The sequence below is a fragment of the Mus pahari genome, chromosome 7 (assembly GCF_900095145.1).
Source record: "Mus pahari chromosome 7, PAHARI_EIJ_v1.1, whole genome shotgun sequence".
Lineage (NCBI taxonomy): Eukaryota > Metazoa > Chordata > Mammalia > Rodentia > Muridae > Mus > Mus pahari.
The window spans coordinates 2,259,120-2,275,057 of record NC_034596.1 but is presented as its reverse complement, the minus strand read 5'-3'; the positions used below and the strand labels follow the sequence as shown (position 1 = coordinate 2,275,057).

Genomic DNA, 15,938 nt, shown 5'->3' with positions numbered 1-15,938 from the left:
AGAGGCAGTGAGGCCAGCTAGCGTGGTGTACGCAGAGGCAGTGAGGCCACCTAGCGTGGTGTACGCAGAGGCAGTGAGGCCACCTAGCGTGGTGTACGCAGAGGTAGTGAGGCCACCTAGCGTGGTGTATGCAGAGGCAGTGAGGCCAGCTAGCCTGGTGTACGCAGAGGCAGTGAGGCCAGCTAGCCTGGTGTACGCAGAGGCAGTGAGGCCAGCTACCCTGGTGTACGCAGAGGCAGTGAGAGCCTGTTTCAAACAAGATGGAGGATGAAGAGTACACGGAGCTATCCTCTGAGCTCCGAGTGCATGATGTGGTACATAGGCACTCACGTTCAAACACAATATGCATATACACAGACTCACAGAGACACACACACAGAGACACACAGTCTCATACACAGTCACACACAGACACCCACAGAGAGACAGTCACCCACAGATACATAGACACACAGTCACATACTCAGACATAGAGGCACACACATAGACATACACAGACACACAGTCACACACACAGACACACACAGACATACACACACATGCACAGACACAGGCACACAACACAGACACACAAACATACAGTCATACACACAGAAACACACGCAGACACACACAGAGACATACACTCATAGATGCACTGACACATACACACAGATATACATAGATAGAGACACAGAGACATACACACTCATACACACATACACACACACACATGAACACACACAGACACACACACTCGTATTGCAATACTTATATAAAGGCTCTGAGAAGTTGTGCACTGAAGGAACCCACGTAAACCAGCATTTCCGAGTCAGAGCTGACCCCAGAATCCCCTTTCCCTTCAGAATAGTATCAATGTAGTCCCATGGGAAAGGTTATGGAAAATGCGGAATTAGCTAGGTCCCTTCCAGCTCAGATGTTCTATTGATCTCCATGTCTACCTGCTGCTACGGTTGCTGAGCTGACCAGAGTGAACTACTGTAGCAGCCCTTAGCCTGATCCTTGGCGCCCAGGCCAGGGCTGAAGAAGCCGGTATTGTCATGGGTGCGAGGACCTAGGGGTCCGGATGCCGGGGACCAGGCCTTACCCTCAGCGCTTTCCATTTCTTCCTTCTCTTCCAAGTCAGTTCCAGAGGTCTCATGTTGTCGAAGTTGCTGCCAAAACATGAAGGGGCTTTCCTGACCTGCCAGGCCTTGATGTCTCCATAGCCCATGGCGTCTTCAGCTTCTAGTCACAGACTGGAGCTGCTCAGGGCCTTTGTGGCACCTATCTTTGAGCTCACACAGCATCTAGTATGGTATCTGGCTCATCATGAAAATGTCAGAGCTCTTTGTGGAACACGTGGCTGACAAGAGAGGGACTAAGCCAGGAGGTGAACTGCCCATCAACCAGAGGAGGGCAGCCTCTGAAGGGAGAGTTCCGGGAGCTGACCCTGAGGGCCAGGGTGGGAGCTGGAGAGGAGGGGGATGTACAGCTGGTTCAGCTGCAGCCCACCCCCTCCACTTCTCCTGACCCCCCAGGCCCCGCCCAGGCCTCACCTCCTTCATTGTGTCGATGGAGGCGAAGTACTTGGACCACCAATCCAGCATGCTCTCATCAGGCTCCTCTTCCTCTGGCTCCTCTGACGGGCCTTTCTTTTTCTTCTTCTTCCTTTCCTTCTCATCTTCGGCCTGAGGGTTGGCCAGGTTGACCATCCCGTCTGCTCTCCTACACTCACTCGATCCTTTCCCAGCACCCTGAATGATTCCTACCCACTGGGGCCCTCTGGCCCGCCCCAGATTGCTGTGAGTCCACCAATGCCAAGGCTTTGTGGGAGGAGCCACAGCCTGCCCCTGTGAGCCACAGGCCAGGGCAGGACTGGCACTCTGGGAAGGATGGCTGGGTCCATGAAGGTCCTTCTGGCCTAGCACTGGTGTCAGTGAATGGTTATTTTACCCAAAGGCCCTTGCCGGGTTCCCACACTTACCACATCCACCTTGACCACAGCATCAGAAGTCTGCAGAGGGAAAGAACCAAGGAGAGAGGGCAGGGTTAGCCACTGAGAACTAACGGAAGGGGCAGGCAGTAGGCCAGCCCAAAGGTCAGGTGGCAGGAGAGTGCACAGGGCTGGGAGCCCCTGGCTCTTGCCTACAAGGCAATCACATTCAGAAGAGCAGGTCACCTGCTAATGTGACCAAGGGCCAACTTGAGGCAGCACTTGGCATGGAAAATGGCCCTGTACAAAAGACACCTGTCTCACAAGCAGTCTATCACCTAGGGGCTCATTTCTGAAGTGAAATGCTGCAGGTCGTCGCCTCTAACCATGACCGTTGAACGGCTTGCCTGTACAAACCATCTGCTCGCCGAGCCCCTGGCACCCTGCCTCCTGCTCGCCGAGCCCCTGGCACCCTGCCTCCAGACAGTGCTATGTGATCAAGGTTGGCTTTGGACAACTACACAGAGAGGCAAGTCAGGGCTGCGCTCTCAGGACAGGCCTACCCGGCTTGCCAGTGCTACCTGTGCTTGCTACCCCTGCCAGCATTGGGCCGGCCCCTCGCCTTACCGCATCCAGCTTCACCATGGTCTCCAGCTTCTTCACTGGCTCCTCAGGCTCCATGCTTACTACAACCTCCCCTGTGGGGCGAGAAGAGGGGCCCCCATTGCGCAGCCTGTGGCAGCCCCGGAGCAGCCTGACTGGACAGAGAGACAGACAGACAGACAGACAGAGAGGAGGAACAGAGTTACAGTGAGAGGCATGACGTAAGGCAGGAAGAGCATGATCTGCAGTGGACTCTGGAACTCTCTCAGGGCAGAGGAGAGACAGGACACATAGAGGAACAAGATGGGCATGAGGAAGGGAAATGAGCTAGAGAGAAGGGTGGGTCCTTGTGCACCCAGACAGCAAAACTGAGGCTAGACCTGGAGGTGAGGCCTGAGGCTATGTCCAGGGGAGGGACCCGGTCTCCTCTGCCCTCAGCCTACAGAGGGCCTGTTCAGTGCTGGCTCTGGGCCTCAGAGTGAAGGGCAGCCCTGTGCAGCCTTCTCTGTTCCCAAGGAAGTCCACCCCCCCTCACCCCACAGTCCCACGCTCCTCTAGAGGAAACTCTGATGGGTACTTGAACTGCATGATGAGGTGGGGCCCTTCAAGGAGCCAAATAGAGCCAGGCCTGGGCTTTAGGTAAAGGCCATACCTGTGGTGTTCCAGTTGGGGGCTGAGCGGTCTGGGGGTCGGTAGATAAAGCGCCTCAGCGAGCTGACTGCGTGGGAGCCCACCAGGGTGTATCGTCCAAAGGCCCGGCAGTCTACCACTCGGATGTTCAAGGGTGGATGCAGGAGCTCATTCTCTGGGAGGTCCTGAGGGGTAGTGGTGACATTCTGCAGTCTGTGTCTCAGAGAAAGGGGCTGAGGAGGCTCAGGCGAAGGCAAACCACACTGGTCACACCTAGCCCTGCCCGGATCTGTCAGTTCCTACACTCACCACTTCAAACCACTTGACCAGGGTGTTGAAGTTGGGGTTCTTCTTATAATTGTGGATCAGGGAGGATTGTACCCCCTTTCCTGCACACTCGATGTCCACCCGTGGTCGGTCCACCTGGGCCAGGTTCACCCTCTTTAGGTCCCTCAGGCCCCAGAACAGCACCTGATTGCAAGGGGAGGGTGGTTCTGTAAGGGGAGCCAGTGGTGGCTGGGGAGGGTCCCTGGGGGGAACCGGGGCAGGAGGAGAAGCTAGATTGGGGTGGCAGGCACAACGAGGACGGTGCCAGGAGACCGCATGAGGAGAATGTCCTGAGAAAACCGAGGTAGGGTCTTTGGGGGTAGGGAAGGCAGAGGGCCTAGAATGGCTCTGGGCTCAGTGATGCGATTCTGTCAGAGCAGGACAGCACTAGCCTGGGCTGGGGCCTGGGTCAGTGCTGCTGGCTCTAAGGAGGGATCTTGGACAAGTCCCCTCCACTCTGGGCCCTCCGTATCTTCTTCTGAAACTGAGAAGCATCCCCATGGGACTAGGAGTTGGACGGCTTGCAGAATGGGCACTCGTGGTGCTTTGTGGGGCAAAAGGGGAGAGGACCGGGTGACTCGGGTGAAGGTCACAGGCAGGGCAGGGAGGGGCACTGAGCTCTCACGCACCTCCACTCGGTACTTGCTGAGCACTGGCCGGATTCCCACGGGCACAGGCATGATGGGCCCTCTGTCCATGTCCACTGGGCCGTTGATGGGTGGCAGGTCAGCCTTCCCTGATGGCCCAATCTGAGGAATGAGTCAGAAATCTCAGTGGTGAGCGAGCCCAGGGAGAGGGGACCCTTCCCCAGTGGGTTGGTGTCATGAGAACAGAAGAGACGGGCAGGCCAGAGAGTCCAAGGCTCCCTGAGACCCGACTCCCAGCCCTGCCCTACTTTGCCTGCACCCTGACCTGCAGCAGCTCGAAGGCAGCCAGTAGGTCTCCGGCCGTGGCGCTGCCTCGGTAGATCTGGTAGTACTCAAGCTGCGGCGGGAAGCGAGGTGGGCAGTATGCCTCGTCTGCCATCTTCACCAGGGGCTTGGCAAAGGTCCGGCCCATGAAGTCAGCTTTGCCCTAACACAACAAAACTCTAGGGTTCCCTTGGGCACCCCAACAGTTGGGTTGGCTTGTAGGCAGCGTTGGCCCCTCCTGATCTTTCCTCCCCACTCCAGAATCCCCATGGAAAGCAGGGAGATGGCCCCTGATTGTGACTGGGCATAGGGAGGGATCAGAGCCCGAGGGTGGGGGTGGGGCTGTGACAACAGGGCTTCCTGGTACATCTCTGGAAGATTTGGCCTCAGTGTGTTTATCCAGGAGATGGGAAACACCATGGTTTGCACCTGATCCCCAAGAGGCTCATGGTTCTGGAAAAGGATCAGACTGTGGCGGGTGGGGAGGAGGCACCAGGAGACCTCGGTGAGTAGCCCAGTTTCCCAACACACCCAGCAGCCACAGAGGCAGCCAGCATAGAACTTCAGGGGGAGGGAGGGTCTGCCAGAGGTCACTGGCACCAGTGCCCACCGTACCATGCTGTCCTGGTCATAGATTTCAATGACAATAATGGGGGGATCATCTCGTAGCTCGTGAGCTTCACCGTACAGCTCCAGGTTGTCAAATACCAGCATCTGGTCCCAGGTGGGGCACAGTGTCTCATTCAGAACCTGGTCATGGGGTGAGGGATGGGGAAGAAGTGGCAGCCACTGTTCCCATACAGGGCACCCTGCGGGCAGCAATGGTCGATTCCCCTACTGTCCCAGAAACCCCCAAGTCAAGGCTTCTGTGACATCTATTCCCAGTGCCCTGCTGGGCTCCCTTGCCTTGTTTACATGGTCCAAGCTGTTGTCCTCTACTAGCCTAGCCAATTACCTGAAGGGCTTCCCTATGAAGAGCTGGGGAACTAGCAGGCCAATAGCACTGGCCTCCCAGTGCTCCCCAAAGCCAGCCCCCCCCCCAGGTCCTCACCTCCGTGCACTGGCTCTGGTTAATGAAGAAGACGCGGGCAAAGGGATCAGAGAGCCCACTGCTGTCAGCGGCAAAGAGGCTTCGGGCCTGATACATGTGTGCTCGGAGCTGGAAGGCTTGCTTCTCTGTGGGGAAGAGCGGGCTAAGCCATGTCACACAGCCCCCAGGGCCCTCGGGGAGTACAAGCTGGGAGAGTAGCCCACCCAGGATAAGGAGGCCTCACTCACTGGTGTAGACCAGGCTGATGGGCGGAAAGGAATGCAGGCCCAGGCCTTGGGCTGCCTTGACCTCCTCGAAGCCACAGGGCAGGCCACACAGGAAGTCCTTTCGCTGCTTGCTGAGGCCCAGCCACAGGTAGAGCTCCAGCTTGGCCTGTACCGTCCAGCCCGCCGAGCCGAAGCCCCTCTTCCCTGGCAGCTAGGGGCAGGCTCAGGGTCACTAAGAGCCTGAGAACTTCCAGGACCCCCAGGGTAAGGGAGGCCCAGGGTGGTATTGAAGCTTTAGGCAGAGGTAGACAGAGCTTCGCCTAGCCTCTCACTGGACAGAGCTGGGTGTGAGAGACTAAGGGGGGAAGGCACGTGAGGATAGGAGGGCCCCAGACCCCCTAGCACCTGTTAGTTAAGGGCTCCACCTCCTGCTCTTAGGCTTGCCCGCCTCATCGGAGGAACCGACCTCACCCACCCGAGCTCGGCCCATCCCCCATAGCACCTTCAGGAAGAGGGTCTTGACTTTGGCGCAGTCCTTGCCCAGTTCCTCCTCCACGATGGAGAACAGCAGGTCTTTGGAAGGCACGCGGGCATAGGCGATGCGTTTGTTGTTGCTCATCATCCAAATGAACACATCAGGAATGCTGTGCTGGGGCTGTGGCAGAGGGAGGGCCGAGGGCACAAGCCAGGGGACCTCACTAGAGTGGCACCCTGAGCCTGCTGAACCCCCCCACTCCTGGGACCTGGGCCTGGCTGAGGAAAAGCTGGGGGCGTGAAAGGGAAGGACCCTTGTCTTGGGTCTTTTTCTCTCCCACTGGGCTTGCTCAACCTTGTCAACAAGGGCTATCAGAGCGGTAGAGGCCTTCCTGGGAATTGGGACAGCCTCTCTGTGCTGCCCTTTTCTCAGGCTACACACCTCATCTGCCAAGAAGCGTAGCTTCTGCAGAAAGTTCTGGCACGATCTCAGCTTGTCCCGTACAGTGTGCCGCTTCACCTGAGCCCTCAGGCTCTTGGCCTGTTGCCCCATGCTCTCCTGTTGGGAAAAGCATTCAGCTTTGGGTGTCAGCTTGAGCCATGACCTCAAGGACAGATTTCCCTGTTCATTGGCTTCCTTGGTCCCAGAGTCCAACTGTGGCCTCACCAGCTCCCTCATACAGGACTTGAGGCGCTCCCGATCCAGCCTGGTGCGGGACGAGTGGCTCTGGTCCTTGTCCGAGAGGGAGAGGAAGCGACTGCAGAGGGGTAGGGATAGAAGAGCCAGGACTTAGCCACCTCTGCCCTGGCTAGAGTGTCCCCATGCCCACCCTGCCCTCTCCATCGCTCTCACTGGCAGCCACAGCTGAGTTCCTCTAGCACACCCCGCAGGCGGCGCTCCGGGTAGGACTTCTCCGTTTTGATCATCTCTTGCACATCATTCAGACCTTCTTCCTGTGAAGCAGGGTTTCAAGTGCATTCTGGGCCTTAGCCCTCCTTCTCCCAGATCTTTCCCATTCACCCCAGGAAAGAGGAATCTAGTAATATGGACCGTTCTATATAAATTATGAAGGAGCCAGCAACTCCCCAGGGCCTGTTGTAGACACGGGGAGTCTTGGTTATTCATGGGTCCTCAGCTTCTTCAGGAAGAAGCACTCTGAGCTGTGCCCATGGTGGACAGAGCAGGACTGAGGACTGGAGAGAGGTCTTGTGCAGACCTGAAGTAGCTGGCCTGCCCAGCTGCCTCTGAGACCTAGAGTGGGGTAGACCCTCAGACTCTACTCCAGAGCTCTGGGACCTTGTGGGTTTCTCCTTTCTGTATTTCAAGACAAGCCTCTGGAGAGACAGCCTGTGTTGTACATGCACCCACTCTCCCAGATCCTGTCACCCGCAGCCTGACTGACCAGCTTGTCAGCAATGTGGTCCATGATGTTGGCATTGTAGAGGCGCCGTCTCTGGTCAGGCCACCAGCTCTTGATATAGATGCAGGGCTTGCGCTCCAGGTAGGGCAGGTGGAAATAATTCCTGGGGCAGGCGGGATGCAGAGGGATGCAGAAGGATGCAGAGGGATGCAGAAGGATGCAGAGTGATGCAGAGGAATACAGAGGGATGCAGAAGGATGCAGGCGGGATGCAGAGGGATGCAGAAGGANAGAGGGATGCAGAAAGATGCAGAGGGATGCAGAGGAATACAGAGGGATGCAGAAGGATGTGGGCAGGATGCAGAGGGATGCAGAAGGATGCAGAGGGATGCAGAAGGATGCAGAGGGATGCAGAGGGATACAGAGGGATGCAGAAGGACGCAGAGGAGGTTGAGGGAGGTTGAGGTCTAGGGATCTGGGAGGTAAGGGCCACTCGAGGATGGGCAAGTGATGCCCACCTGTCTGTGATCTGAGGCCGCATAGGTGGGGTGGAGGACACCGAGGCCAGGTCCCCGGCTTCGTCACCTTCATCGTCACTGGAGTTCTGAATCAGGTCTACCTCTTCTTCATCCCCAGGCTCTTTGCGGGGCCGAGGCCTTGGGGGCCGAGACATACCATCAACTTCATTGCCATAGTTTCCTGGACAAAGAGTGGCTTGTAAGAGGCCTGCAGTCTTTTCCTCACTCGCTCCACCTTCCACGTATTTTTCTTGGAGAGGTGAAGTCAGAGAACTGGGCTCAGATAACAGCACCCGGGGAAGGGTTCCATGCCATCCCTAAGGGAGAGCTCTGATGATGGCTGTGTCCAGCCCAGAGCATAGCCTGGGGTTCTCCTCTCTCTTTTCCACCACAGGGTATGGGTGGGGGCTTCTCCTACTTTCTTCTGACACTCTAGTCCCCGTCTGACCCTTTGGCACAGTGATGATTGACCTCTCTTATAGTCAAGTACACTCCCAAGAACCAGGGCTGCTCCGTGGATGTCTGAGGACAGTCACATCGATGCTGCCCGCTCTCTGAAGCCTGGGGCACAGTGATACCAGTGACAACCAGAAGCCCGAAACCTTCCCTATGGTCTCAGTACTCACCTATGGTCACCTCAAAGGTTATTGGCTTGTCCCCGTTTTTCCGGTCAATCATTGAGGCTTCCAAGAAGGCTCCAAATAGGAAAAATTCTTCCATTCTCCCCGTGCAGCTCTGTGGGGGAGTTAAGCCCAGTGCTGAGTTTTTGTGAGCCAACAGGCCTGGGTCAGGTTCCTCATGTCACAGATAGGCTCTTGGCTGACAGGTGGGGCATGTCCTATCCAGCTTTGAGGCTAGGCAAACCCTAGGTGTTCCTGAGAGGATGGCTGGCTCTGCAGATACAAGGACAGTTGTGGCCGCGAAGCGGGACAGAGGAGGGGTGCCATTGGTCGGTGGCAGCTATAACAGAATCTCTGGTGGGGCATAGGTCGGCGGTGGGTGAGGACTGAGGTCTTGAAAAGGGGTCAAGTGAGGGTCTCTGAGTGGACAGGGTAGCAATGGGGGAAAACCAGAACTCAGCTGCATGTTGAAGGGAGGATGGAGTGAGGGGTCTGGACATACAGCCTTGTCCTCACCTCCGAGACAGGCGTGGCCTGCTCCACCTGCACCTCCGTGGAGCTGGTGAGCTCTGGGTTGGAGGTGTCCAGGATCTCCACAGCCAGTCCCAACATGAGGCGGGCCCGGAAGGACACACCCTCCCCCAGGCCTTCATTCAGGTCCTGGTGCTCGTCCAGCAGGGTGTAGTTGCGCGTGGAGCCGTACATGTTCACCCAGGCTGGCCCGAGGGTAGGCAGGAAGCCTGAAGCAGTGAGGAGAGCGGTAGAAAGGCTCACCTAGGATGCAGGGGTCCTTGTGGCTTCTGGGTGCTGAGCTCAAGGCTATTCGTCTGCTGGGCACCTTTCGCACTCATGCCTACACAGAGTGCCTTCCGGCTTCTCCCTAGTCCCTGTGTAGGAGGGAAAGCCAGGGTCCTGCTTTCCCCCTGCTGTAGGCCCCACCATGGACAGGTGCCTGTTCTTCCTGAACACCGCAACGTGAATCCACTCCTTTTGTTCTGCTTCAGGATGCAGGAGGTCCATCTCCATGCCTCTCCTGCTCGGGGGACCTTCCCTCCTTGCTATGTTCCCTTGGTTATTTGTGGGTCCTCAGCTCCTCGAGGCAGAAACACCCTGGGCTGTGAATATGGTGGGCTGAGCAGGCCCCGGGGCTGGAGAGGAGCCTTGTCCTCTGTCTTTGACAAGTCGCTTCTCTCAGGGTTAGGTTATGTTGGGCCTCAGTCAACAAATCTTGCCTTATGTGAATCTAATTCTTCTTTGTGTATTTTCTTTTAAACAATTATTTTTGTTAGATTCTGGATATGGACACACAGCTTTAATTCTAGCAGGCAGATCTCTATGAGTTCAAGGTCAGCTTGGTCTATATGGTAAGACATGGATGAACAAACAAACAAAACCATTTATTACATGTGTGTGCGTATTTATGATGTGTGTGTATGGGAGTCCTGTGTGCATAGGAAGGCCAGTCTCAGATGTTTTGGTTTTCTGTTTTTTTTTTTTTTTTTTTGTCAGAGTTTCTCAATGGCCTAGAACTTGGCAAGCTGGCCAGTCTGGCTGGGATTCAAGGAGCTCCAGAGATCCTGATTCTGCCTCCCTAGTGCTGGGCTTTCAAGTGCCATCACTCCTTCACACACACACACACACACACACACACACACACACACACACACACAAGTAAACATAGGCTCTGGCATTTAAACTCAGATCTCCTGACCTATTTCCCTAGCTCCTGTATTTAATTTTTTTTGTTAGTTTTGTAAACAAAGCATTAAAAAGATGAGCCACAGCTCATATATAGAACTTGGCATTTAAAGTGCACATTTGGGTGGCTCTAGTATGCATGTTCAGTAAGCCCATTGTCATACTCCGTCATGCTTGTGGCCACCCTAAAGAAGCCCCACTCCCCTCAGCGGGTGCCTCCGACTGCCCTGTTTTTGTTCCTGGACGCACAGCCTATCTTCTGTCTGGATTCACTTCTTCTGTGTTTCTCCTATACGTGGAACTGTTCTGGAGGTTTTATTTCTTCTGCCCACTGTTCTGGTCACTTGGTATCATGTCTGTCTGTCTGGACTTATTAGGGGGCATGGGAATGGCATTTTGTCTCCCTGTGTTCCTGGATTCTGGGTTATAGTCAGTCCCCACAGGCCTGTAGACAGGTGTCACTGTTCTCATCAGTTACCAGTAAAGACCTGGAGATCACACACACATGTGCACACACACGTCACACACATGTGCACCTCACTTTATGAAAACTCTCATTTTCAGTTGGTCAGTGGGGAAACAGGCGCAAAAGCAGCAGCGGTAACCACTAAACCAGGCAGCCCCCAGTGGCCTTGAACTATTACGTCCCTGTTCCCTTGAGGCAGGGGCTACAAATGAGACCCTTAAAAATCCTGTTTGGTTGGGGTCAGAAGTGGTGTGAGGGAGGGGCCTCAGTCAGTGTTCCCATCATGCCCCATTTTCCCCTGGATACATCTGCGCTATGCTGCTGACCTTTATCTCCATCGTTGGAAATCTTGCGCAGGTCGATGAAGTGGGTGCCGATGGCCACATCATTGACCTTGTCGGAGTCTCGGATCTGCACCTTCATGCGTTTACAGAGTGGAGGGAACAGGTCTGTGAAGACAACCTGCTCGTTCCATAGCGGCTCATAGCTGCTCTTCTGCACTGACGTTTTGCCCTGGTGGGAAGAAGCCATGGTGTGTGTGTGTGTGTGTGTGTGTGTGTGTGCGCGCTCCTGCATGTGTGTACATGTATGTGTGTGTTTCCAGCTGGGGGTTTCAGACTCTTCCTGGTCTGCCCCTTCCTCCCATCCTCACCTTTACTTCGAGCCCACCATCATCAGCACCTCCATCCCCAGTACCTTTTGTCCAGCAAAGAAGACTTGCACATAGGGGTCGACGAGGTCCTTGTTCTCACCGATGAATGCCTTCTTCACGTTGGCCATGAGGCTTGTGTTCATCCGGGGCAGTCCTTCTGCTCGGTAAATTTTCACATAGAACCGTGCCCACTGTCGTTCAGGGGGCACGCCCTCGGGCAGCAGCAAGTTCCTGTGAACATAGGCAGCCATCTCCACGGACAGGCTTAGAGAACTCGCTTTGCCTCTTAGGTCCTTAGACCAAGAACTATACAAGGATTATGATGGGAGGAGAGGCAGAGAGGATGGTGGACAGGGCAGAGTTGAGGCAAAGTGAGTGCACACTTGCATATGTGCTCTGTCTGTCTCTGTGTCTCTCTCTGTCTCACACACACACAAACATGCACACACACACCATCTTAGCAGCTGCCTGGGGCTAGCATAATCTGTGAAGGACAGCTTGAGAGGACCCAGACTGTGATTAAAGATACTAATTCATGCACCTATCATTTTTAGAATTCCGAGAAAAGCTTCCCAACGGAAGGAAAAGCCCCAGTTTCTTCCTGGTTAAGGTGGCTGTGATGCTAACAGCCACATCTCAGGCAGTGCATAGGCTACAGAGCTTTGTAAACTGTAGTGCGGGATGCTAAGTGTGGCATCAGCTTTCACAGCTCTGTGTCTTCCTTGAGACAAGAGCTGTCTCCTCTTCCAGGAGCTGTCTCTTCTCCCAGTCCATGGAAGACCAGGCCCACGGGGTCCAGGCACATTCTGAGAGTCCAGACAATGTCCCAGAGTGTTTCTCAGCAGCCACTATCTGTGGCCCAAGATTGGCGCCCTGAGTGACATCTCATCCGAGTGCATGGCACTTGGGCCCACGGGCCCTGGCAGCGGGAGGACCCCTAGTCACCAGCATCTCTTCTTCCCACCAGCTTTCTCAGCCAGAAGTCTAGATGTCAAAGCTACCTTCCATTACCCCGTGACCACACTGCCCTGGGCCCCGGAGGAGAGACTGGCAGGGTGCAGCGTGGAAGTAAGGGGGCTGATGGTAAGAATTCCGGGTTCAGACCACTCTACAAGCTTCCTTTGGGGGAAGGTAGGGTTGCGTTCAGGTCCCTAGGGGAGACGGAGCCTCACCCTTCAATGTCGTCCTCATCCGTCTCGTTGGCCTTGTGGGGTGTCTTGATGTTGTCTCCCTTGCCCACGACAGCGACATCACACTTTACATAACCCTTCAGCCCAGCAGAGATGTCATCGGGGTCTGACAGGATGGCCCATTTGTGATGGAACTGGTGTTCTGCAGAGGTGGAAGGACATGGCACTTACCATCTCTCCCAGGATTCCACAGGGCGTCCAAGCTCAGTGGGCTTGTAAGCTCAAGGTTGCAGGTCCAGGAGACTTGAGGCCATGGCTCTGGTTGCCCAGGAGCAAGTGTCAGGACTCCGAATTGTTTCCAAGTCAGTTTCGCAGCTTGCAGTCTCTGCTGTGGCCCCTGCTACAGCTGGCCCCACATAGCTGCTAGATAGGGCCCACTCTAATAGAGGCTTAACCTATCATGTTCTCCCTTTCAGCCCTCCTGAGTCTCTCCGTGTCTTGAGATGGAGCCCAAATATTTGGCAACGCTACTCTCTGCTCTGCTTGGTTCCACCACCCCAGGACCGTCCAGGCAAAGCACCCACTGCTTCCTGAGCCTGCACAGAGCCAAACTCTAGGTCATTGTGTCTGCTCCGAATGTCTTCACCTTCCTCCTCCTCCTTAGTTAGCTGGAAAACTGACCACTGTATCCAAGAGTCTCCTCTTCCATGCAGCATCCCCTGACCCCTTCAGAGGAATAGGCCCTGGCCTCCCAGTGCTCACGGGCCTGTGTACATGCCTCCCACCACAGAGGTCACCTATGCAATGCCCGTCTCCATGTTAGACTGGTGCGAGATTAGTGTGCCTTCCGTTGTTCCCAGGGCACGGGACAGTGTAGAGAGAGGTACAAGTGTCAGCAAGGGAGGCATTTTAGGAAGATTTGTCCCCACTGGGTTGATTTTAAAGTTAGTGATAAGGTACAAGGTGGGGAGACCTGTTCAACAGTTTCCTGCAGGAACTGACATCTGCAGGGACTCAGAACTCACCCGGCTCCCCTCCCTTCCCACCCATGTCTTCCAAGGTTCTGAGCCCAGTGGCACCCTCGAGTTGAGGTTGGGGCAGGGAGCAGAATACAGTCTGTGTGTGTGGGTCGGCTGGCCCAGCTGTCACAACGGTCACGGCCACAGCAGTGTCAACTGAGAGTCGAGGGTGACGAGGGGCCAGGAAACCTTAGTGTTTGGAGTCACTGGGGCCCCTCTGCTGAGCTGGTGGCCTCAGGAGGAGGGTGCCATAGTTTCCTGGACCTCATGGCTCCGAGCAGATCTAAGTAGGACAGAGATGGCGAGATGGGCAGGGGCTGAATGTGGCTGGCCGCTGGCCTTGGGGATGTATGGGTAGATAGATGGTTGGTGGACTAATTTATAGCAGGGTCTGTTATGTTGTGGACAAAGGAGTGGATGTTTGTATGAGTGGGTATATTGTTTTCAATATACCCACTCATGTGCGTGGTTGGGTGTAACTGAGTGAAATTGGCAAGGAAAGATCACGATTCTGGCAAAACAGAATTTATCTTTAAACCCAAAAGCTATTGGAAGATAAATCCGAAAAAGATTATAGGTGGCAAAAAGTATAGGCGGCAGATTTGGGTCTGACATACATGAAATAGAGTTGTCTAAAATATGGGTGTGAGCGTCCCACTTCTGGCTGGATGAGGTCAGGGATGCAGCTGAGGGGCACTTGTGTGGGGTGCACACCGGGTTCATGGCCCCTGAGGCCTCAAGTCTGGATGCTGCAGTCCCCAGCTGGAGAAGCAAGAACAACTGGAGAGCAACCAAGGAAAGGGTAGCCTTGCTGGCCATGGCAACTACAACTCATCTCCAGCAGAGGGCAGCAACGAGCGATTTCCTGCACTTGCAATCAAGCCAAGCTTGGCCATGCCTCTGGAAGGAGGAGCAAGCAGTAAGTCTGGGAGTGGTTACCCTAGTGCAGAGGCCCACAAAGGCCTGAGCTCCAGTTCTATCTGACAGTTACTCCACAGTAGTTTTGGACTTGGAAAGTCTTGGTTTCTTTACTGTCAGACGGGAACAACCATGTCTACATGGATTGTGCTGGAACGTGTCCAGTGTCTGAACCCACCTCCTCCAAAACAGCTGCGCTTTCTCTGTAGACCAGGCTGGCCTCAAACTCAGAGATCTGCCTGCCTCTGCCTCCCGAGTGCTGGGATGTAGGGGTTACTCCACCACTACCCTCAGCAGCAGTTTCTCAATCAGAGCTCAATCACTGTGAGCACATACTAAGTTCCCACTCTATCTTGGCTGAAGGTCTGCTGAGCCACAGCCTAGCGAGGAGGCCATCTCCAGAGACCCTGGCAGCACGGCTGGCATGTCTCCTGGGAAGCAACGTAGCAGACGTGCCGCTCATTCCTTCCCTGGAGGCGCCCATCCCGTGCGGGGCAATGGGAAGGCCTGGGTGTCTGGAGAACAGACTCTCCCTCTTTCTTACTTTAGGTAAGTCTCCTTATCACCTTGGGCCTATCCATTGTTCTTTCTTTTCATGAATCATAGTTACAGAACTTGCTATATAGCTAAGAATGACCCTGAACTTCTGATTCTCCAGCTTCTACCTCCCAAGGGCTAGAATTATAGTTGGGTGCCACCACACCTGGATTATAGAGTGCAGAAGATTTAACTCAGCACTTTGGGTATGCCAGATGAGTACCCCACTAACTGAGATACACCCCAGTCCAGCTGTCTATCTGGACAGATACCCTACAGGTGTTTTGAGGCCTCACACATCTGGAATGTTTTGACCCGCGAGTTCATGTCTTAGACTCACATCTCCTGATACAAACCACTGTTACAGTGGGCACCAGCTGAGTCTTATTAGGGCCACAAGAAAATACCGACTATTTCACTACTTCTTAGTGGCTCCTCCAAGCCCCTCCCCATTTCTCTCTGCTCATTGGCTCCTCTGTAAAGCGGAAGGGGTGTTACTGTGTCTTTAATTGCTTTATGAAGGTCAAATGTGACAATTTGGATTGAGACTGTATTGTCACCAACAAAGGACCTTGTAGGGTAATTATTGATTTCTGAGCAGTTTCACTTCAGGGACATGGATATCCCCAAGTTGGCCATGTAGTGACGAGCCCTCTAGACCAGTGGTTCTTAGCCTTCCTCATGCTGTGACCCTTTACCATGGTTCCCCATGTTGTAGTGACTCCCAGCCATAAGATTATTTCCATTGCTACTTTATAATTGTAATTTTGCTACTGTTGCGAATCATAATGTCTGTTTTCCCATGGTCTTGGGTGACCCCTGTGAAAGGGTCATTCAGCCCCCAAAGGGGCCCTGACCAACAGATTAGGAACTGTTGCTCTAGACCATCTCTTGGGGTACCCA

At 54.6% G+C, this 15,938-nt stretch overlaps 1 protein-coding gene across 1 annotated transcript in view; it reads right to left on the bottom strand.

Moving 5' to 3' along the window:
- Otof (otoferlin) overlaps positions 1-15,938 on the bottom strand; it is a 95,590-nt gene that overhangs the window by 11,520 nt on the left and 68,132 nt on the right. The window contains exons 12-33 of the mRNA XM_021202511.2: positions 12,604-12,763; positions 11,476-11,662; positions 11,106-11,292; positions 9,132-9,355; positions 8,622-8,730; positions 7,996-8,176; positions 7,521-7,641; positions 6,971-7,071; positions 6,785-6,875; positions 6,560-6,676; positions 6,146-6,298; positions 5,665-5,854; positions 5,438-5,562; positions 5,002-5,136; positions 4,388-4,549; positions 4,105-4,224; positions 3,458-3,619; positions 3,171-3,333; positions 2,543-2,673; positions 1,967-1,996; positions 1,539-1,670; positions 1,088-1,154 (exon numbers count right to left, since the gene is read on the bottom strand). Of these exons, the coding sequence (XP_021058170.1) occupies positions 1,088-1,154; positions 1,539-1,670; positions 1,967-1,996; positions 2,543-2,673; positions 3,171-3,333; positions 3,458-3,619; positions 4,105-4,224; positions 4,388-4,549; positions 5,002-5,136; positions 5,438-5,562; positions 5,665-5,854; positions 6,146-6,298; positions 6,560-6,676; positions 6,785-6,875; positions 6,971-7,071; positions 7,521-7,641; positions 7,996-8,176; positions 8,622-8,730; positions 9,132-9,355; positions 11,106-11,292; positions 11,476-11,662; positions 12,604-12,763 (3,048 nt within the window). The remainder of the gene's footprint in view (positions 1-1,087; positions 1,155-1,538; positions 1,671-1,966; positions 1,997-2,542; positions 2,674-3,170; positions 3,334-3,457; positions 3,620-4,104; positions 4,225-4,387; positions 4,550-5,001; positions 5,137-5,437; positions 5,563-5,664; positions 5,855-6,145; positions 6,299-6,559; positions 6,677-6,784; positions 6,876-6,970; positions 7,072-7,520; positions 7,642-7,995; positions 8,177-8,621; positions 8,731-9,131; positions 9,356-11,105; positions 11,293-11,475; positions 11,663-12,603; positions 12,764-15,938) is intronic.